General features: G+C 39.8%; 1 protein-coding gene across 7 annotated transcripts; it reads left to right on the forward strand.

The window, feature by feature from the left end:
- Window positions 1-482: 482 nt before the first annotated feature.
- Window positions 483-23550, forward strand: mbnl2 (muscleblind-like splicing regulator 2). 7 transcript variants are annotated; one of them, XM_027014763.3, is made up of 10 exons: window positions 485-774; window positions 5870-6597; window positions 13283-13447; window positions 14088-14297; window positions 14516-14752; window positions 15490-15543; window positions 15929-16082; window positions 16421-16456; window positions 17830-17924; window positions 19750-23550. In XM_027014763.3, the coding sequence occupies exons 2-10, from the start codon at window positions 6424-6426 to the stop codon at window positions 19762-19764; spliced, it is 1140 nt and encodes a 379-aa protein (XP_026870564.1). In that variant the 5' UTR covers window positions 485-774; window positions 5870-6423; the 3' UTR covers window positions 19765-23550. The 7 variants fall into 7 exon arrangements, with proteins under 7 accessions (XP_026870569.1, XP_026870570.1, XP_026870564.1 ...); XM_027014761.3 differs by lacking the exon at window positions 17830-17924; XM_027014762.3 differs by lacking the exon at window positions 17830-17924 and having other exon boundaries at window positions 485-766.
- Window positions 23551-23739: the final 189 nt, after the last annotated feature.

Genomic DNA, 23739 nt, shown 5'->3' on the forward strand with positions numbered 1-23739 from the left:
CTATATTTCCAAAGGCTTGATCTTATAAGTGTATATAGCTTGCTTTATTTTTGACAGTTAGTGAAAAATTATGTGATTTGCTTAACTGAGGAATTCACAGATAAACCAGCCTTTGAAACAACGCCAGCGATGACACCAGCAGACTCGTGTTTATCAATAGCTGCGCAGTCCCACGTTTTCATGTGATGAAAATAACTGCTTACGTTTACTCTACAGCATCACTGTTACCCTGGTAACAAGGAGGCCGCTCACACGGCTGCTGACATCCTCTCGGATCATACCACACGCGTGCCTACGGGGTACCCGCAACCTCCGCACCTGATTATTTTACTGACACGTTGTCAGATAGCTGGCGGGCAAACATTTACTAAAGTATTTCGTTTTTACCAAATTAATTGTTTTTGTTTTTACAATAGGTCTTCAATAGGTAACGATAGTCGATTATGGACACCACCACCCCCCCCGCGTTTGCAACTTGCGAGCTCTTCCTGAAAAACAGACTCGAGCTGTCAAATGCTTGTTGCTCGAGGGAAGTCGGCGTTGGCAAAAGTAGTCGGTTAGCAGTCCAAAAAACCGCCCTCATCGCTTTCAACTCTCTTAGCCTAATTCGGGTTAAGAGCTGTTTTAATAGCCCATCGAGTTTTAGTCGAAACCCAGCCGTTTTTAGCGTGTGCTTTGCTTTGACTTTGACCGCACTGGGCGGTTGCAGCCTCCGTCCGTGACTCGGTTGTGGCTAGCGGCGCTTCGTGAGGAGGAGATCCGTGAGGTGAGCAGGTGGGAAACCGTGTCAAGTTATTCGCCTCAGCCAACATGCCTCTGCTCTTTTGAAACAGTTCGTGTTTAAATGCTCGTCGCACCAGCGTGCAGAACTAGTCCTTTTTTTATGATGAGGACGCAGTTAAAAGCGGTAACACGACGCAACGAAGCTGAAGTGAACGCCGACCGGGCGACGTGTAGCTAACGCCTGTAGCATTAGCCAGCTAGCGTTAGCCGTCGTGCTAGCGAGCCAGAGTAAGTTATGCTAACGCTAGCTAGCGCTAGCTCGCCAACTGTTTCAAGTTGTTCAGCGTTAGCTAACGTTTAATGACCGTGCTGGGTGATTCAAAGCTAGCTGCACGAAATAACGAAAGCAGCAGGCAACTTTTACGTAATTTACGTAAAAAAAAATAAACCGTCCTTCTGAATCTTAGTGTGTTTACAGTTCTGTTCAGTTACCTTAATTCAGTACAACACTGTAATAATTGTGTCATAAGCGGTGGTTTCAGTGTGCACGTTTGCAGCTGTTTTAAATTCGTTTTCGATGCATTTTATTGCTGCGAATGTAGCTAGCTAACAAGCTAGCTTCATAAACTGGCATTGCTTCGAGTTTATACCATAGGACCGTTGCTATAGGCCCAGTTACCCGTGACAACTTTATTAACTAGCTAGCTCGCTAGTTTTGTGAGTAGAGTTGTTTAAGGTTAACCATAATTCGTATTTCAGATTTAGTGCAGGTTGATTTTTTTTCAGTTTACGGTGAGCTCTGGTCCAGCAGGAAGATCTTTCAGGAACAGGAAGGGTGAGGTTGGATAATTGTTCGGTGGTGAGGCTTTCGTTTTTATAACATGAGAAATGAAAATTCCTGGTTACGATTGCCCTGAGGTTGTGTTGCAGTGCAGAGAAAGGCAACGTTTTTTTTGTTTGTTTGTTTTTTTTACCGAATGTGCTAAAAAGGTGATCCATAGTCTCTGCAGGGAATGGGAATCTGCACTATCTGTGGTGCAGAAAGTGCAGATTTTCTTTCAGTTTTCTGAAGCTGCTTTTGTTCTAAATATAAATGTTTTAGAAACTGTACACATGTACAAAAGTGGACGAACTGAAGTATATGACATAAGTTGACAACATAGTATATAAAGATATGTCTTCTTCATTTGGTATATTCGGTTTCTGATAGTGCTGTGTTTGCTCACTAAACATTCATCATCAAATTTGTTTTATACATTTGAAACTAGCCAGTATTAATGACCTGTAGGCCAGACTTGCGCTCATTCACTAAAAAGTTTGATCAGCTTTCTCAGTATTTTAGTATGCAACAAATTAAAGAATAACAGATGAAGTGGATAACAGCAAATGGCCACTTTGCCTTGAATTATAGTGAGTGACCCACTTCAAATACAGTAAGCTAAAATCAGCTTGTTCTGTTTCATCAGTGCAGTCCAGTACTGGCCTAATTTAGACATGTCGCCTCTGGCTCAAAGCACCCAGTTACTGCTTCAGCTCAACACTTCAGAATTACCAGTGAGCCAGGGCCCTTGGCATGATCCTTGTTTTATGATTTAAGCAACACATTCCAAAGATCACTCTTAGTTTATAAATGACTGATTATGAGGTATCATGATTAAAGGGCTGTGATATTCTACAACATAATGCAGATTTTTGTGAAATCTAGTTTAGACATAGACATTGGTCTAAATGCAAAATTATTTATTTTGTAATACCTTTACAATAAAGTTAAATTGAATAAACAGCATCAAAATCAACAAATAAAGCACAAAGGTGTTATTCAAGTGTTATTCAATAGGACAGAAAAGAAACACACACAAATACACACATACATACATTATATATATATATATATATATATATATATATATATATATATATATATATATATATATATATATATATACACACACACACACACACACACATACATACATACATACATACATATATGTATGTGTGTGTTTTATATTTATATATATATTTATATATATATATATATATATAATGTGTGTTTGTGTGTGTGTATATACCTCTTCATATATAAACTGCTGCCTTCCACTACTAATTCAGAAACACTCTGCTTATACAGCTGATGAAGGACCTCTGTCCTAAATGTTCTGTTTCTCTGGAAACTCGGTGTACTTTACTACAATTTTCAATATCTACATCTCTTACTACAGTTACAACAATTGCAACAACTTTGAGAGGTGATTTCACTTAAGCTCAGTCAATGTAATTTGCATAGTAGTGTAACCATCTGGTTCACAACAAAAAAATGTTTTAAAGGGCCCTTATAATGGAAAACTGAATTTCCCTTGTTTTATCGAAATAAAGAATTTTGAAGTGTTATGTAAATACGTTTTACATATTTTATATATATATATATATATATATATATATATATATATATATATATATATATATATATGTGTGTGTGTGCGTGCATGCGTGTGCGTGTGCGTGTGTGTATATATATAAGTATATGGAATCTAAGATGCAAAATCATACTGTTTTGAAATTACTGTTTGTGTGATGTCACGAGAACATGCTCATTTACATATCTCTGCTAACACAGGCTATGACAGATTAGCCCCACCCACTGACATTGGACTTCTCAGACATGTTTAGTTCTGAGAGCTTTTGAATAAGGCACAATAGTGGCAGCCAATCAAAACGGTTCTTTTATTTCGTATCTTTCTTAAAGGCACAGTAACAAACAGCCTGTTTAATTTTATAAGATAAATAGATAAAGGTTGGAAAATGGTCATGTACAAATTAATTAGGAGTTATTCAATGAATTAATTTTGAAAGAAAAGATGTAGAATATTGGAACTTTAATCTTTTGTCTATTTTCAGAATTTGTGTGTGGATGTGGACTGTGCCTGTTCTTTGTAGAAATATTTCAGTATCTAAAAAAAACCTCTCTATCTCAATTCACCTCCTCAAGGCCATAACTCTCACACACCAGAGACAATTATCATAGCACATTCACTTTTTTAGATACTGCAGTCCCAGTGATTCTGACAAACAGCGGTAGGAAAAACACTGGAACACCCACACAGAGCCAAAGGTCAGAATATTGAGCAGCAGAATGTAAAACAGTATCTCTGCCCACCTACAACCAGTCAAATCTCATGTTTACATGCACTTACAGTAACTGTATACTAGCAACTTTTGATAAGATTTTGTATTACCAAACTACCTTCCTCACCACCTATAATAAACAAGAAAATGTTTATCCATAATTTGAGAGCTACTTTGTCTGTATACATATATATTTAGTTTGCAAATGGTATTTGGTTCTATCCATGCCTTCTGGTAATTTAAGTTATTTTGAGCAAGAAAAACACAATTGCCCCAATTATGTTTTAATCCTTAGGGAGAACAAAATGAGTTTCATTTAGATGAGTGAGATGATGCCCATCTGAAATAGGCTGATGCAGGTGGCCTACTTATACTGCTGCTGTATTAAACTGGCTACCAAAGCTAGTTACATACTAAACAGCATATTATTTACTTTCACAACAGTGAACACTAGTTGTACTTATAGATAATCTTTCCTGTTAAACCAAAAGAGTTTATCACAGGAGTACTCTCTTAGTAAAGGACATATTGTCATTACTGCCCTTCCCCATTCCTATGAAGTCATCACCTCCTGTTACTTAATAGATTTTTTTTTTGTAAGTACATGGATATGAATAGATAGTACTATATTTTTTGTAGTACATTAAGTAGGCCACATGCATCATCCCGATTTAGATATGGTGCAGCAAAGCTCAGCTGGTATTAAATTTTCATTAAACAGTAGCAGAGACTGGCTCAAGGTCAGTAGCATTAATCAATCAAAGTCAGATTTATCAGTGCAATCATCAGGAAGCTGGTGTATGCGCATACAAAAAGACAGAGAGGAAAAATGATGGGGAGAGATGAGAGATGCTGTGGTAACAGTCTGACATTACCGTGGGCTTTGCTATCTCATTAGTTTATGGCTTACCTTCCTTTCCACAAGGTGCACCTTGGCTTTACAGACAAAAACCTGCTGCTTTCTATGTAAAATTTAGGGTAAAATCCACCGTAAGTCATCTCTTTTCCCTCAAGGTCATTAAGAGTCTATTGTCCTTAGTACTTCCGGTTTCTGATGGCAGACTGTGTGATTGCAGGTATACAGAACTGGCCTGCTTCACTGTTCTGCCATTAAGAGCTCAGATTGCTGAGAACTGCCAATATTAGACTTAACACAAGGTGGTCTCTCATGCACCAGGCCAGGTGATCTGGAGAATGCTGAGCAATCCTATGAGCAGTTGTCACTTAGTAACAAAGTCTCCTCTATAATTGACAATTCAGTGTTCATGAAGCCTTATTTTATGTCCAGAGGTTTCATGTATAAGGAACCTGTTGGTTCTTTGGTTTTCTTTTTTCCATCTAAAGTGTAAGATGTCAGCTACAACATCCAAAACCATGGTGCAGTAATACAGTAATTATAATGCTAGAGTGAACTATATATTCATTACAATGACAAAACGCAACTCTGGACTCTAGATTAATGTACTTTGAACTTAATTTATGGTTTGTGGTGCCATTTGGATCAGTCTAACTTAGCTGAGATATCTCATCCTGATGGTCACATGATGGCAAAGCAAGTAAACTATCACACTGGACCATCTTTCTATAAGTTAAGATCTTAACACTGTAATGCCTTTAGGAAACTGGTTCTGATCGCATCAGCATCAATAGTACTTATATGCATTATCATGTGTTTGATTGTTGTTGGGCAGTCTTATCCTGATTTCTCTGAAGTGAGTGCTCACTACTTGTGTTCAGCAAGTCCCCCTGGGGTATGTGATTTAATAGCATAGCTGCTGTGTCCTGATCTGATACAGCTCTGGCAGAGTACTGTTGACTTAAGAGATCGCATACTGGAGAAGCAGTGTTGGAGTACTGATTAGGGTTATCTCAGAGCTTTTGTTCACTTCAGGAGAAATGTTAGTCAGCCAATTAGCTGTTCTTGACCTTCCATTAGGTTCATTACAGTTCGTTGCTGAATTCTGTTGCAGCGTGTAATAGTTTGTATTTCTAATTTTTTTCCCTTTCTTTTTCCTAACAGACCATTGTCAGGAAGTGCCTTTCACACAACTCCCCATGTAGCTGATCTCTGGTCTCTGTCCCTGAGCACCACCCACAGCCCTCTCTCTCCACCTCCATCAGAGGACTAATCTGTCCACCTCAAACTATCCCTCACTCCACCTGACTGCACAATTCAGTCCATCTCACAGGAGCCAACAGCAGAGGAGTCCTGTGACAGCCCCAACCAAAAGAGAATTAAAGGAAGAGGAAAGAAATTGAGCCCTCTCTCAGAGTAGCTGGAGGAACATGCTTCATCAGAACATTACATTTTGATAAAAGCAAAATATTTAGCTAAAGGTAGTCTGAGGCCCTTCCTGTTTTGAGTGCCTCAAAGAATGCCCAGTTCACCTATTAGTTTCTGGGCATTTAAACTCTCACTCATATGACTGACAGCTCACTGAGTAAACACAGTCTCCATTTTACCATAAATGACTTTACACCACAGACCGACAGCCTGAACGTAGCGGATAAGCGCCTGTGTGTGGTTATCAGATCTCCGATTGCTTAGTGTATCGTGCCGTGTCCGTCAGCACGATGTCAGTGGCTTTGCCGGCTGTTCGTGACACTAAGTGGCTGACTCTGGAAGTGTGTCGGCAGTTCCAGAGAGGCACGTGCTCTCGCAGTGACGAGGAATGCAAGTTCGCTCACCCACCCAAGAGTTGCCAGGTGGACAACGGGCGAGTTATTGCCTGCTTTGACTCCCTCAAGGTAAGAAATGCTAGGTGGATATTTAAGAAACCTGAATGCCGTTAAAATAAATACCAGAAAATGGCTGTATGAAAGAAAAGAACCTTAACACTGCTATCCTCTGAGATTAATGAGGATATAGTCTCTCTCCACCCCAGCCCCCTTCCCCAGCTCTCTCTCTCTCTCTCTCTCTCTCTCTCTCTCTCTCTCTCTGTGCTGCATACTGCTGAGCTGTGCTGCTGGATTACTTTAGTGGTGTCCTCTTGAGGCTGGGCAGCAGGGACAAAATCCTCCTCATTTAAGTAAATTTATGAAGTATTAGGGTGTGTTTATAGGAGGAAACATCTTCATTTTAAGTACAGTAAATTAGCAACTTACATATGTGTTATTTAACTAATGTTACAGTAGTCCAGTGTGGTACAGAAGTTCAGTTTCATAAATATGGTTTGTAAACCTCTGAAGTCTAATTATGTCAGCATTTTTCAAACATGAAAAGCCATGAAAAGTTGAACTGACAGTAGTGTGCACAGTAAGGTTAATGACACCCTTGATTCTGGTTTTCTGGATAATAGTGTGTTTGTGGCCTATCATCCAGCCCTAAAGACTCTGACCCTTATCCTTCCCTTGACACCCCAAAACGTGCAGTGGCAGTTTTCTCTATAGCCATGTTTTTAAGGAGTTGGGATTGGAGATCTTTAGAACCAGAAACTAGCAGACAGGAACGGATGGATTTCTCTGCTACTTGACCACTGTAGTCACCTGTGCTCTCAATGTGGCTTCCTTAACTTCGCTAATAGGAAAACACTGCTCAGCACACATCTTAGATACTAATGTCATTAAAGCATAAGCTCCTTCTATGTTGACACACAAACACCGGCTCATGCTTTTACTCCTCACAAACAGCCCTCACTCAGAGTGATTATACGCTACCTCTCCAGACCCCATCACGTACTCCTGCTCAGTCTCCCTCCCTCCCTTATTTTTCTCTCTTTTTCTCTGCCTGACCCCCATACAAATGCATTTTCATAGTGTTGTTTGCCCCTGTTGTGCTGACTGTCAGTCAATCTCTGCTGGAAAGCCAGTTTTCCCTGAGACAGCCTCAGAGGAGATGGCCAGAGAGGTGGTAGAACAGCGTGTAAGAATATTTCAGCCATTGTTTAATTCCTTTAGCTGTTAATGTTTGGGTACATGCAGAAGTTTTGCTTTGGATTTTTGTTGTCACATACAAACCATGTCATTATAGAAACATAATACATGATGTAGTAAGCCCACACGCAGCTATTGATTTGCAAGATGCATATTAAAATTTAACTAAGCACAGTGTGTGGATGTAAAGCTATCTTTATGTAAAAATTAGATTGATGTCTAAACTAACACTGAAGGATATACCGTTTATGTATCTCTACCATGGTATAAACACCGTTAAAAGGCTGCAGTATGTTCCTTTTTTTTAGCCATTTAGAGGAACATGGGTCAAGCATGCGCTGCATGTGCAGTAAAAACCAAACAGACGTCTTGTTGACAAAGAGGACAAACTGAGTTCAAATAAATGTTTTGAGGAAAGAGAGTGAGGAAAGTTAATGGTAGAAATTAGTGTGAAAAAACATAGCTGTGCAGATATGTTTCTGATGAAGGAAGCAGCATGAAATCTGTATTATAGCAGATATTGCATCCAACGTGATAAAGTCTGTGTTACAGAAGATAACACGTCCAACATGATGGAGGCTCTCACTGTGAATAAATGGATCCACCTTCAGTGCTTTGGACACAAGCTACATCTGGCAATTGCTATGCTACATTTTGCCTTATTAAAAAGTATAAATTTTGATTATATTATGAGTAAGAAGCAGGCTGTGCTCCATATGTGCCAACACTTTTTTTGCATGTATATTTATGTACCTTTTTTTTTCTTTAACATTTGTTAGATTTATGTTTGTTAAAGTTTTTAACAAATATGTGTTATTATACGTGTTCCTGTGGAAAACACAGTGAGGGGTGATGATACTCTCAGCAGTGCCGTTGGCCTTTGCATAAAGCTTTTCTCCAGTTGGAGAAAGAAGCAGAGAAAGAACTCAACCTTGTTTCTTTAGCATTTAAAAAAAAATAAAAAATCAGACTACTTATTGTAAACTAACACAGTGCATGTTCTGTCACTGTGTTTAATTAAATATTTTGGAAAGTAATTGATTTTCCAAATCCATTTGTTATAAAATAATTACACAATATTTAATCATCATTTCAAATATCAAGTGTTCATATTATCAAGGTCTTTAGCATAAATACCTAGGTATGATATTTTTTGTCAATATCGTACAGCGTTAGTCTAAACTTTAAATCCTTTATTATTGTTTGTGTCTAAACCTTAAATCTCTCTAATCTGATTATGAAACATCATCTTGTTTACTGTAAATGCTTAATTGGGCTAGTTAGCTACTTATCTTTAAGCGTGTATTATTTTGTGTTTTCTATTTCTCTTTAACATCATAAATGAACAGTAGTGTGCATTCTGACCCAGTGTTTGTGCTGCACAGCTGCAGGTTCTGTATTATCCCAGGAGAGAATTTCTTATATAGACTCTCTCTCTCTCTCTTTTTCTCTCTCTTTCTCTCTCTCTCTCTCTCTCTCTCTCTCTTTTTCTCTCTCTTTCTCTTTTTCTCTGTGCTCTCTCACTCTGGGAATTACCTTATCCTCTAAGTGATAGCATAGATTTTGCAAGCCATGAGTTACCTTGGGCTGATTTTGCAAGCACAGTGAGTTACTCTTCCAGCAATTGGGAACGGCTGTGTAGTGTTGTGTTTTTCCCAGGTGTAATCATGTCTTGACCTTTATGTTGGACAAGCTTGCAATGCTTAACACTGTGTCCTTTGAAATGTGTTTTATTTGCTTTTGCAAAATTTTCATCATTGAAGCACATTCGACAATTTCTCATAAGCCCGGGAAAAAACACACTGCTGTTGAGGTCAGACCACATGGAAATTTGTACAATAAAATCCTCATAGTGTATCAGGAAATTAGCAGAAGGCCACTGATGGTTCAGGGACTTCATGGTCACATAGTTGAAAGGGGAAAGTTAATTCAGCATCCTCTTCGCTGCCCCCCTGTCTTTCAGTCCTGACTCTTGTTGCGGCTACACGTGGCTCTGTGTCCATCCCCCACCCAATTCAGCCTTAGACTTAGTCTCCCTGAGTAAACCATCCCTGAGAGCCGCATTGCTGGAGGGCATAGGCGTTTGTGAGTTTAGAAGGTGCATAGATCATACACTAGTAACTAGTAATTCAACATGTAACTGTGCATATGAGTAGTCCAACAAACTAGTGATATTTACATTGAGTTACATAAGGACACGGACCATTTTCAGATGTTACCGTATTATGTTCCAGTGGGATGCAGTCCTACTGTAAATATCTGTATTTTCTTTCACGTTGATGTTTCACTTTTGGCTAGGTATGCATGTCAGTGCCAGTGTTTTTGCTGTTTTTTGGAGATAATTATTAGTTATGTGTGTAGATTTTGTTATTTGACGGAGGATTGGTTGGATGGAAAGGGTATGATGTTAAATATTTATTTTTCAAGCAAATGATGCTGTACCTGTTAAAAGATCTTTTTTAAAGTTTATGCTAAAATGTGAATTTGTATTGGTATCAGCACACTGAAATATGGAAATAAAAACTTATTGTCACATTAGAAATATGGCAGTCCAGAATTTTCACCTGGTACTTTCCTAATTTCAGAATTATCAAGCGTTCTGTGTGATATAAATAGATATATCTAGTACTACATTCTGTATGTCAGAGTTAAAACAGTAGGGAATGGATGAAACTGGAATAAGTAGTTGTCCAGTTTGCACAGAACTGTTTTATAAGACTTCCCCATTTCACAGCCAACTGAATATCATCATACCAGACAGCTATGAGATGTAAGATTTGATTATTTTTCTTGTGTCAAGCATCACCTCCCAAACTGATGTGCGAAATACCTCGATGTCTGGGGAAAGTATTGTGAAAAAATAAGAATGTGAAGAGGCTTCACTCTGTGAGTGACCTAGAATTGTTCTGCTATTGGGTGCTGGGTTTTATATGGGTTAGCCACGCTAAGGCTTTTGAAGGTCCGGTTTACTGCTTCTGCAGTTAGTTTCGTTGCTGTGTTCTCAGAGTAGAATGGGATGAGCTCAAAAAAGCACCCTCCCTGCTCCCTTTGCTGCTGTTTTAAGTGTAATTATTATAACTGCTTACTTTTTTTAGAACCAGAAATTCCAGTTTTGCTGCTGTTGTCTTTTTGTTCAGGTGATTACCATAACCACCTTTTGTCTGTGAAGGTCCTAGAACTAGAAATGCCAGTTCTCCAATGTCAAAGTCGCTGTACATAGACACTCTAATATAAAGGAAGGGGTGATTGACTTGAGCGGTTTGAATGAAATTTGAAACTGTAATAATTGGGTAAAATATTACTATCACTGTGTGACTTAGCCAGTGATGTATCATCATTTCAGCTGTGGAATTCATTTGATTGACTTTGTATTTTATGTAGTTATTTTGAGGTTGTAGCATATTCTAATTATCATAAAAATAGTATGCAGGTTAATTCGATGAACCTCCCTTAGTTGTGTGTGTATTTTTTGTTTTTTTTTTAACAAAATGTATTATCCTTTTTGACTTCAACAGATTTATTTCTGATTTTGTTTTCATTTACAGTTACACAGTTACAGTTACTGTGAGTTCACAATAGCTATGTGTTTTTGCATTTCCTAGTAACACTCACAGACACGTGCTCACACGTCACTGTAATCTGCATTAGGAAAACACTCACATGAAAAACTGCCACCCCCTTCTAAAGAGGTCTATATACTGCTAAATGGACTCCAATGTGAAAGGCTCATCTCAGCAAACAGTTAATGTTTTGCTGGCTGAGCTATAATACTTCAATCTAATGCAAAACAGATAGACTTAATTTTGTGCGTCTGAGAAAATGCATTTTTCTCCACAAAGCAGTGCTTTATTACTGGCCTTTTTTTATTACTGGCCCTTTATTTTAACTGGCCCATCAGCTGATTCAATACGCGTGCACGCACACGCGCGCGCACACACACACACACACACAACATGTGTGCACACGCACCCTACTACAGAGCCCCTATATTTAATCAAACTACCATATAACTACTAAAATCATAGCAGCCATTATGTCATTAAACTGTAAGGTGTATTTTTAGTGCCTGACTATAAGTTAAAGGTTAAAGTATGGTCCATATAAAACATTCCTCATTTGATTGGGCCAGTGGTAGCTCACTGCTTAAGGTGTTTGACTATTAATCGGAAGGTTACCAGTTCAAGCCCCACCACTGCGAAGCTGCCATGGTTGGGCCCCTGAAGACGGCCTTTAATCCTCAATTGCTCATGTTTTTGTACTCTTTTGGGGGGGGACAACAGCATCAGCTAAATTCAATAAATGTAAATGATTGGTTTATGTTGGGCCTCGGGGACTGCAGCTCTGAAACCTGATGATACATTCAGGTAATGCTAACTGGCTACTGATTACATATTAGGCCAGTATAGAAATCAGTGGCCTGTCTGTAATCAGCCTAATCAATGCTAACTTCTTCTGGGAGTGCTGAATTCCAGGTAGTCTTGTGATGGAATCCCGTGAAGGCCGAACACTGGAAAGGATATTCATTAGGATAGTTAACCAGGAAGAAATTTTAATGAGTTCACTGATCCGTCTGTTTATGAAATTAGTCACGTTTGCTGAAACTTGTCCTGGCTTTCATAACCCCTAATTATGTTGGAAATTACAATGGGAGGAGAAAAGGGGACTTGGTTTGCCCCCATTATTCTTTTTTTTCCAAGTCTCATACTTTATTGGAAAATCTGAATGTTGGTTCATCTTACAGCATAACCCTTGTTATTGCTTTCTAAAACCATATCTTCTGATTATGGCAGCAAGACCTTTTCAGCTCCAGTTTTACGGTTTCCCAGCCTACCCCAAACCCAACGGCTGACCTCCAGTGGAGAGTGGGCTCTCTCCAAAGAGCATGGGAAATGAGTTCACACACACACACACACACACAAATGTGACCGGTTCAGCTCTTCTTTTCATGTCCTCTGTGTATTGTAGTTCAAAGGCAGAGTATTGACTCACGAAACAGTATATGAATACCCAGGCTCTGCTACCAGCTAATGAGTTAAATATATTCAGTTTTGACTGTTCACTGCTGTGTCTCTAACATCTGTCTTGTCCCAAAAACTTCAGTACAGGAATTGATTCTGATTTCTGTATTGTGAATTGATTCTGATTTGTGTAATGTGTAACCTTTTTTGTATTCATACTTCAGATGAAAGATTTACAAAGTCTATGTATTGTTAAAAAATGTTTGTTTTAATTTAAAGAATTAAGCTACCTGGCACCATAAAAGTTTGATTTTGTAAGATAACAAACAGAACAATAAGTTGTGTTATACAATTTATTTGTGTTAATTTATTGTCTGAGGTTCAGTGAAGTAAAAATTTTGATACCACCAGGCTGGTTACTTTTATAAGTTAAAACTAATAATTTTTTGCAATGTAGGGCTGAGTCAATGATGTTTTTCAGGGATGACTTACATAGCAGTCAGACTGCTGCAAGCAATGACAAATACACAGAGGCTTGGTTTGTGTAACCCCAGGCTACGTCTGTGTGGAGTTCACCGATCTGTGCCTGCCTTGCATTCCAGGGCCGATGCTCGAGGGACAACTGTAAATACCTGCACCCTCCGTCTCACTTGAAGAGTCAGCTGGAGATCAACGGGCGGAACAACCTGATCCAGCAGAAGACTGCCGCAGCGATGCTGGCCCAGCAAATGCATTTCATGCTGCCAGGATCCAGCCTGCCTGCTGTGGTACTTCACATCTCCAGTGCCCCTGGACTCCACTCAGCGCTAGGCTCCGCTATCCACAAGTGATCTGAGCCTATCAATGTCTGGAGCTCTGTAACCTTTTGACCCATGTGCGCCGCATGGTCCAATCACGCTTCTCTGTGATAAAATCTAACCAGCTTTGCCAGACAAAGCTAGTGCTTTGCAAAGCGTCTGGCTATTACACCCACCGAGACCTCATTATCTACATAAATATGATTGTGGATGTAGTCTAAATGAAAATATAGTATTATACCAAATACTCTTTGCTATTATTATCTTATTTATTTCTTATAATTTTTAATCATTTCAGCATCTTTGTTTGGAAGAATTACTAAGACCTCTTAGCTTGTTTATTCATAGTTAGTCTAATATCCAGAAGAGGCTACCTTCTCACTGATTAAGTTACTTGCCAGTTCTGAGGTGAGACATGGAGTCCTGGTGCGTGAGCCTCACTCACCTTGAGTTTCAGAGCTTTTTGGCAATCTGCTGATATTCAGCTTGGAGTTACAGTTTGGGTTTTTTAGAGCCCTTTCTAATCATCTTACTTAAGAAATACTGATGGATTTTATTCACTTACCAAGACTAAAAGTTTAATTTGGTGTTGGTGTTCTTTTCTCTGCAGACTTCGTTTCCTGTTAGTCAGAGTTTGGGGCCAGGGCCCGGGATCAGCTACTCCCCCTATCTCTCTCCTGTCACTCATGGGATGGGCCTGGTTGCCACAGATATGCTCCCCAGCAACCCTGTGATTGTCCCTGGCAACCCTGCGGTAGCGGTGCAGAGCTCAAACTCTGCCTCTTCATCTCAGAAGACACTGCGCTCTGACAAGTTGGAGGTGCAGGACGTAACAATACACACCCAAGTTTCAATCTCGAGTGCACAACAGCTGCACATCAACAAACAAGTGCAGACAAACAAGTGTACACACACATACACATATATACACACACACACATAAATACATACCCATGCAAATACATACTCATTCATACAGAAGAGTCAGTCTGAAGGTTACTGTTTTCATTGTGGGCTGTCTCTGTACCATGTGCGTAGGTGTGTCGAGAGTTCCAACGGGGGAACTGCTCCCGAGGAGAGACAGACTGCCGGTTTGCCCATCCTAGCGACAGCCCCATGATAGACAGCACTGATAACACGGTGACGGTGTGCATGGACTACGTGAAGAGCCGCTGCTCCAGAGAGAAGTGCAAATACTTCCACCCTCCCGCTCATCTACAGGCGCGCCTGAAAAGCTCTCAGAGCCCGCAGAGCACCGCTGCAACTGCTGCAATGGTGAGGCTTGGTAAACAAACAGAAGACACAGTCCTTGCACCCACACGTGACACTCCTGCTGCTGCTCCTTGCTGTGCTGAGGTTTAGTACACAGACATGCACTGTATACAGTCCACACTGTGTAATGCAAGATTCAACCGGACCACCGCTGCTGCTGATTACCTAGTGAGCCCAGTTTCACCCCCTCAAAACACACCAAGTCAAGCCCACACAGCAAGCAGACTGACGCCTTTTTTTAGGACCATTTAAAGCATCGAATGGCCACTGCTACCAGAAGTGGCCACTGTTCATGCTTCATTAGTTTATCTTTAATATGCCAGCAGCTCAGGCTTCAGAACTATGGCAAGTGTTATCTGCACATTTTTATTGGCAGTGGGGGTTAACATCAAGATTCTTTGTAGTATGTCAACTTTTTGTTAAGTTATGGTGGTCTTGAGCAACTAATGAAGCATCATCAGTATTTGCAGTTTCATGCTGGAATAGTGTTTCTATAGCTAACAAAATTTAGGATTGCTTAGCACTTAATGAAGATAACAATAATTAAACCTGTTTTGTTTGTGTGCATGCATATTATTTATGTAGTAAAACAGCGTTCAGGTTATTTCATTTCTTTTGTGTTTTTTTTTTTTCCTCTCACCTCTCGCTGTTCCCATGATGCACCTGTGCTTGCTGTATGTTAATACGCTTGACTCCCATTGGCCCACTGCCATCATGTGTTGGCTGCGTGCTGTGTGCAGACTCAGTCAAGTGCCAAAGTGCTGAAGCGACCCCTCGAGGCAACTGTTGACATGGTACTTCACCTTTCACCTCTGGCTTTGCATGGTCTTAAACCACTGTTATTGTACGGTGCCCACTCACAGATTTGATTTTGCTTCCTCATTTTGAAGTACAGTAAAGCTCATCCCGTGCTTGTGGCATCACGTGCCCTCAGCTAGATATTTACCCTCAAATCCTCAAACCAGGCCTAATCGCTCATATTTTGTACATTTATGTTTCAGCCTCTTAAAGTAGACACCATAACTTACTAGAAGGGAAGAATATTTTACTTCATTATAGAGCTCTATGTAAATATACGAGGTGTTCATTTAATATGTTGTACATTCACTTTTTTTTTTTTCTCCCTGTTTCTGTCTGTCTGTCTATCTTGTTTGTTCTCTCTCACTCTCTCACTCTCAGGCATTTCCTCACAGCATGCTGCAGCCTCTGGCTAAGCGGGTGGCTCTGGAGAAGAGTGGAGGACCAGGAGGTCTGTTAAACCCCAGCGTCCTGCACTACCAGCAAGCCCTTGCCAGCACACCACTGCAGCCTTCTGCTGCACTGTTCCCCACAGGTGCACATGCATGCAACACAACACACACACACAAACCCATTTAACACACATCCTCAAGTTACATTCTAGTTTGCATTACAGCCCTATCCCTTCACGCTCAGAATGGGTCCACCTTATCTCAAATACTGTTCCCTTTCACATTTGAAAACCTCCTCAGAGCTCCTCAGTTCTGCCTAATGGCTCTCTCCACTCCACGCCTCTGTGTGGGCTTACCTACCTATCTTTACCAAAGCATCTATTATCTCTGTGCAATGGCTTCTGTGGGCCAGAAGTATGTGATGTGCTCTGTAACAGGTTGGCTGTATTAACTCTCTCTCTCCTCTCCACTGCTACTGCAGGCTCAGTCTTGTGCATGTCTCCTGGACCTGGCATCGGTATGTTTCTCTCGCTGTCTCTCTGTGACCTTATCCACCGGCCCCTCTCTCTCTCTTTCCACACTACTCTCCTGTTCTCTCTCACTTAAAAAGACCCCACAGCCGGTTGAAATAGGCCTTAAGACACATGGCCTCTCAGATTGCTTGTTTGTTTGAACACATGCCATGCACAGCTTAAATGAGCAGCGATCTGACGTATCCAACCAGCTGCGCTTTGTGTTTACTTTGCGCCGTATGTAAGCGTGCAGGATTTCATGTCAGAGCGTTCCTGCTTCCCCAAACACCTCCATTAAGTTAGGTTTGAGGCTTAAACAGAGCCGAACATTAGTCCTGCTCACATCCCATAGAGCCAACACAAATATGTAAGAAGTGAAACGTAATGCTGTACTGGAGATGGTGGCTGATGACCCACTCGCAGTACTAACTGATGTTTTTCTGTCATAAAATAAGGCTGGCCTTTTCAACCTTCTATATCAGGAACAACCAGCCAGGGATAGGAGCTTTAATGGGATGATAAACACATTGCGAGCAACGTCTGGACTCCTGCTGGGTAGTGCTCTTGCTTCTGTGACACTCACGTTTCATCGGAATACTTTTGTTGACACATAGAGGCGATAATTTATTCGGTCTTTCCTTTTATGCTTTCTTTTATGGTGGTGTAAATCTGCACTTTAAACCAGTTGCAAAAAAAAATTGACACCCATCTAAGAAAATTACACATCAAGATATGCTTTGTAGCTGTAAATGATGCCTCTGTGAAGTACAGAAAAAAAAGATTGATATTTTGGATATGTGCCTGGAATGTGGGTTTGCTTTGTTTAAAATATGCTGTAGGAGGTTCAGTGTATAATGCATTGTGTGTGTGTTTGTGTGTGTGTGTTTACATGTTTACGTGTATGCATGTTTATATGTGTATGTTCCTGTTAGTTCTGACCTTTTATTGACTCCATTAGTCAATGTACGCCTACCATCTGCAGTTATTGTGGATCTTAATACCACAAATAAAGCCAAACATCAGTATAAGTTATTCGGGTTCTCATGTGACGAAGTTGGAAAAAATCAAACCCCCAATTAGATTTCGATCGAAACCAGTACCTTAAAGTGGTTCGAGTAATAAGGCACTAATTATGTCCTAGAGATAAGTTGTTGGACTTGTTCATTCTTCTCCCTTTTTTCTGCTTCGCTCCTTGTCTGCATGCCATCTGCTGGTCTGATTTAATGGTGGCTTTACCTTTTTATTAGATGCAAGCGCGTGTGCACACACCCACACAGAGTCAAACACTTAAGCTCAGATGTATCCCACACGATTCTGTGGTTACCGTAACGCTGCTCCTCCTTGTTCATTGCTTCTATGGTTCCCTTCCTGAAAAAAGTTCCCATGATGCTCAGTGCCCCGCCCGCTACTGCCTCAGCTCCTGCTGCAAGCCCCTACGCTGCTGCTGCTGCCGCCGCGGCAACCGCCAATCAGGTTTGCTCCTTTACAAGCTCTCTCTCACTGACCCCACCCTCTTAGTTCTAAACAAGTGCTGACCTACATCAATACCCTCTTTTACACAGATCAGATGTCTTTCTCTTAGCACAAACCCATTTAAACATATAAGCCGTCGAGACGCATTTCCCCCTGACTTACTTATTGGTTTATTCTTTAACACAGGTCACATCCTGCTAAAATGGCAGGTGGACATCCAAGCCAAAAACATTATACATGGATTTTTTTTTTCAAACCAATAAGCTGTTAGGGAAATGTGGCATGTATGCAGATAGAATATCTCCTGTATTGCCCTGTTTCCTGAGCTTCACTTTTTTGGAGAAGTCTGGCTCTTGCTCGCTCTGTATTGCTATTGGTAGTCTGGGTCCGTCAGCAGCTCCTGCCACCTCAGACACTCGCAGCGGCTGTTTAGAGCGCCCTCTTCATGCAGTCTGTAGTTATGTTCTGCTGCTTTGTATGTCATTGTTTTGCATGTGTTTGCCTTTTGTGCTGCTCTTGTCAGTGGCACACAGAGCACAGTTTCTCTGGCTGGAGGCAGAACAAGAGAACACAACCAAACAAAGGCACTTAAGAAAAGGAAAGCATGATAAATGATGGCTCGAGTAGAAAGTGTTTTAGCAAATTCATAATACATGTATCACTGCCCTCTACTGGTCACTCACGTGTCATCTCAAAATGTAGGGGAGAAATGTTAAGTCATGAGTGTGCCAGTTCCTCAATCTCCAGAGCAGCAACTGGAATTGATTTGTTGCATGCAGTCTGCCCCACATCAGAAGGCAATGCCCACCCAATGAGGCCTTCTGCCAAACCCTCGGCTCAGCCAGCTATCAGGCAACTTACAGCAAGGCTTGCTAGGCCTAGTTATCAGCTTGGAACTGAGCACAGGTCGTGTGTGTTCAGCAGATAAACCCAGAGTACCCAACACTCATAAAATGGTTTGCCAACTAAGATGGATAGTGTTTGATAACAAAACGTTCGGATTTTATTGGTACTGGAAGCTATCAGAAGTTGTTGTGTTCATATTATAGGTAAGAAAATCTTTTAAGAAAGATTTTAAATTAAATCAGTGGGTTTCTTCATATCAATCAACCACAATCAAGGATAAATCAAAAGGATTTTTAAAACATCTGTCTTCAATAATAATATTATTAATAATAATCTAATCGCTGGTGCCACCAAAAATTCACTTCCACATTTCAGAATTTACACTTACAGCTGAAGAAAAGGAGGTAGTGCTGTGCTTGGTCCTGTGACACTCTCTCCTCTGTGCTAAATGACCTGGCTGTATTAGTTGGGACTTTCAGCCAGGGACATCCTTATAATATATGGGACCTTATATGGATTATGAATTTGCAATGAAGTTGAAAGCCAGTCACAGCTTCAACAAATCCAGATGAATGCTTCTGTTCTGAATACCCTTTAATGAAACAAACAAAAAAAAAAGATAGCTACTGAAGTCCTGGTGTCTCCTATGAAACAGCCGTCATCCATTTGTGCTAAGTAGAAAGTATGTTTCACATCGCGAAGTCCAGTTCTGTTCATTTATAAATCTGCATCTAAATCCATACACAGACTCAACGTCACAGGCTCAGCTTGAGATTCTCACACGGCCTACTGTTGGACACACTTTGAAAGATGAGCCTACTTTTGGATCATCTTTAATTGCATGAAAAATTATTAGAAGTCTCCTTTGAGTTTAGAATTATTAGAACTCTGCTCAATAACTCCTACTGTTCTTCCAGTTGAGAAGTGTTGGATGGTGCAGTGTTTATTTTAACTTGCCTCTTTGTTCTCTTCACAACAGATCATTTTGAAATAGAGCGCAGGAGAGGGACAGAGTGCCAGCGTGACATACACACACTTAGACGAGGAGTGTGTGAATACAGCATCCTCAACTCCCCAGAACTACAGCTACATGCATGTTGACAGACAGACAGACACACACACACATACACACACACACACACGCACGCATACATACATATATACACACTCATACACATACATAAACAGACACACACATAGAGAGTCTAATATACACACAGCACACAAGGAATTAATTGTATGTATACATTTCTAGAAGAGTTTTACTGGAACAAAACCTTATTCTTTTTGCTTGTACATTTTAATACATTATATAGTTATATGACTATACAGTACGCAGTACCATTACCAGTGTTGATTAGAATTAATTCAACACTTATTTTACTGTGTGACTTTATTTGCACTTTTTTTTAAGGCAGTATCTTGAGAAAGACTATCATAAGCCCAGTGTGAGGGATATCCTCTTACCTGAGCTCAGAGATACTAATGTATGAGAATTTACACATGTGGACAGGCAGCAGGAGGGACCTGACACCCTAGTGCCGAAGCATGTCAAAGCCATGCAAAACGATGACATGTCAAAAACTTACAAGAGAATGGCGGACAGCTTTCTGAAAGCTATGCAGGAGAATAACAGAGTAAGCTGATCTCTTAGCTCCACAGCGCCACCTAACACCATGCCTGAGCACAGCTGCAGCACTGCAACTTCAATTAAGTGAACAACTACACTGTTTGCCAAATTATTCATAGGGTAAATTAAAAAAAATGTTGACCTTCAACAGTGGCCAAACAGAATAATGACACATGACTTTAAACCCTTTAAGATTTAAGAGTGTAAATCTCATACTGAATGAGTCATAATTTCACCACAATGGAAGCTATTCTGTTGTTCTCTTGATACTGTGCCATTGAAAAAGAGTGGAAAAAATGAATCAAAGAGATGATTGTGCGCAAATGTGTGTAGGTGTAGACATAGTATAGAGTTAGTTACTTAGTCTGGGCTCCACAGCTAGACTCAGGGTCTAGAAAATTCCCAGCACTTTGAGCTGAGTTCAGTTGAGCTGAGTTGGCCTGAGTTTAGTTGAGCCAAGTAGGCTGAGTTCATTTTGTTCCTGATTTCCTTTTTTGGTTTGTGTATTTATTCTGTTATGATTCTGTATAAGTGCCTAACAATGTTCTTTACAAGCAACTTATGGAGACAGATTTGAACTGTTCATGTTCAGTTATTTTGCTGCAATGTCACTCTCTCACAAAAAGTAAACTTGTTTTAAACAAAAAGGAAAGATGAAAGATCACGGATGTCATAAACATTGTTTATTCTTTTAATCCTTGACAAAAAGCATTAATAAGCCTTAATATTAAAATATAAAAAGATGTCCTATATAGCAGGAATCAACCATCGTGGTCTCATTGCATTGCTCGTGGTTTCTCTGTTCTAACACACAGTTCAGTTCATCATATCATTTTTCTCAAGCCCTTCATGGGTTAATTCATTGGGCAGTGGAGGGACAGCAGTAGAGCAGGGGGTCTGAAGCTGAAACCTTCTGCTGTAGAAACTGCACAATAATTAGCACATGGTTAGCACATTTTCATTTAATGATATAGTTACGTTGGATAACAATCATATGTAAAATATCGGTTTAAATTAGTTTGCTTTCAAATTCCATCACTCTGTTTATGATTATATTCAACTTTACATTTATCTTTACATTTCTAGAACATCTCACAATGATTCACTGCAGTCTCTTTAATATGTACCTGACATAATGCTTAATAGATCTTTTATTACCAAGATTTACAATACAGGAGACTTATTAATTTTCTTTCTGTCCATGTGTTTTTTAGAGTGTTTTAATTCAGGGTGGAGATACAATGCCATGTGAGAACTTAGACAATCCTCAGTTTAGATACTCAAAGGCACTGCTCAGACTTTTACTCATGTAACTTTACTTCTCAGCAGTCAATGCCTGAGGATAATTTATGTTGTGATCTATAAGATATATGAGAACTATTATGTAGTGTTATGGTATTGATCGTTGTTAATGGACCATTGTTGTTTTCTGTTTTGAGATGAATGTAATTTATTTGTGGTAGGGCCTTGTTATTCTGATGGAGTTTTTAAAAGGCTAGGGCAGTCCTGCCTTCCTTTCATACGTCACCTGACTTAGGTAGGGAGAGAGAAGGGGTGGGGCTCCATTTTGGTGGGCTAAAATCTAGTCATGGTTGAGCATTACTTTGGATTACACTGAAAGTTGTTTAATGATACTGTTGTGAATCTAATACTTTGAGGTATGTAATTCTTGAACATTTGAGACTTAGTGGCATGTAACTATGGGTGAAATCTCCTTTTGTCAAAGAGAGAAGCCTAGTAGTGAATAATACATTTGGCCAGCCCGGAGAGGAAGAGTCAGCAAGGGTCCTCATCCGTGCCAGGCACACTGCATGGAACGGCAGCAACGGCCAGGCTGCAAACATGCTCATTATTGTGTCAAACTAAAAATAACTTTGCATTTCATTTTATAGAGGAATTTCACTTATATGTGCTAATATTTTAGGACAGTACTAATTTGTTAATGTGACAGTTCAGAATTGCTATGGATGAAATTGTGTTTTTGTAAGTGATGTTATTTTTCTTCTTTCCTTTCATTTCTTTTTTAATGTAATAGGTTTAAGTATGACATTTTCCCTATTACTGGAAATATACTTAGTTTAAATGCCTTATTGTCATGATGGACCATGCTATGTAATTGAAAATATATTAGTCTTAAGTGTTTTTCACTTATTCTACCAAAAAATAAATACACTTAAATCGAGGTTCATATAGGTTTATTTCCCATGTTCAGGTAAAAACATAAATGCATTGCAGTGAATATGAAACAAAGCATATTAATGCTATAAGAGCAGGTTGTCATCACTCACCGTATGGCTGTGAAAAATCGTACGTCACTGATATTACTGAGTGTGTGTTCAAGAAATGATAATGGGACCGACTACTTCAACCCTTTTTCACAACAGACAGTTCAGAGGCAGAGACATTGAGGATATGAATGAAAAAAAATGTTTTACTAATATATGTTCTCACTTATCTATGTCCTTTCTTGGCACCCACCTCATGGAACATAAATTCAGAATGTGATTTCTCTACTGCTGAGGCACTTTCTGAACAGGTTTTAGTAACCAGTTAGTAGTAGTAACCATTCTGTTCACATGTAATGTTTGCCTTATCTTCAGTGTGATGCTCTTACCGTTTCATGTCTGTAAACATTCTTTGAAAGCTTTTGTAATACAAAAGATTGTATCTGCTCTCTACCTAACATGAGAAATTTTCCTAAAGGAAAATTCTCTCACAAGCCAACGCTAAAGAAGGTAGCAGTTAAAATAGTAGGAGCGACAGATTCCCACTAGATGGCCTTTAATCTTTTTTTCTTTTCTGAAGTTAGTTTGTTCCTCACATCCACGTTAAACAAGTGGGTACAAGTGGAGTTGCGGCTGGATGTGTTGTTTCTAGGTGTGGAGAACAGGTTTTTAGATCGTGACTGTAGTTACACTGCTGGTTTTCTCACCTCCGCCCTGTTCCATAGGCTCCACATACAGCACCACTTTCAGGGGAGGAATCATAAACAGTCAAATTCCACACGGTTTGATTGTCACACATTGCAAACTCCTTTTATGACTTTTTATATGCTCTTTTATGTAGTATTAAGTAGTTTATTGATTTGGTTCCCTAAACACACAGTATGTAAAATGTATCGTCACATAATAAATAAAATCTTTTAATGAGTACCGTGTTTCGTTGCTATGTTTGAGACTGTAATAAAGTTGTTATATAGTGGTTTGTGCACACACTGCTCAAACACAGGGGTAATCAGGTAGTATTCAGACTGTTTGTGATAACCACATGTCCATCAACATTGTTAAACTAGGAATGATTAGTCTACTGCCTTATGGGGGGGGGGCAAAATCGTGTAGG

This window comes from Electrophorus electricus, chromosome 4 (genome assembly GCF_041902795.1).
Source record: "Electrophorus electricus isolate QZ-2024a chromosome 4, ASM4190279v1, whole genome shotgun sequence".
NCBI classification, from domain to species: Eukaryota; Metazoa; Chordata; class Actinopteri; order Gymnotiformes; family Gymnotidae; genus Electrophorus; species Electrophorus electricus.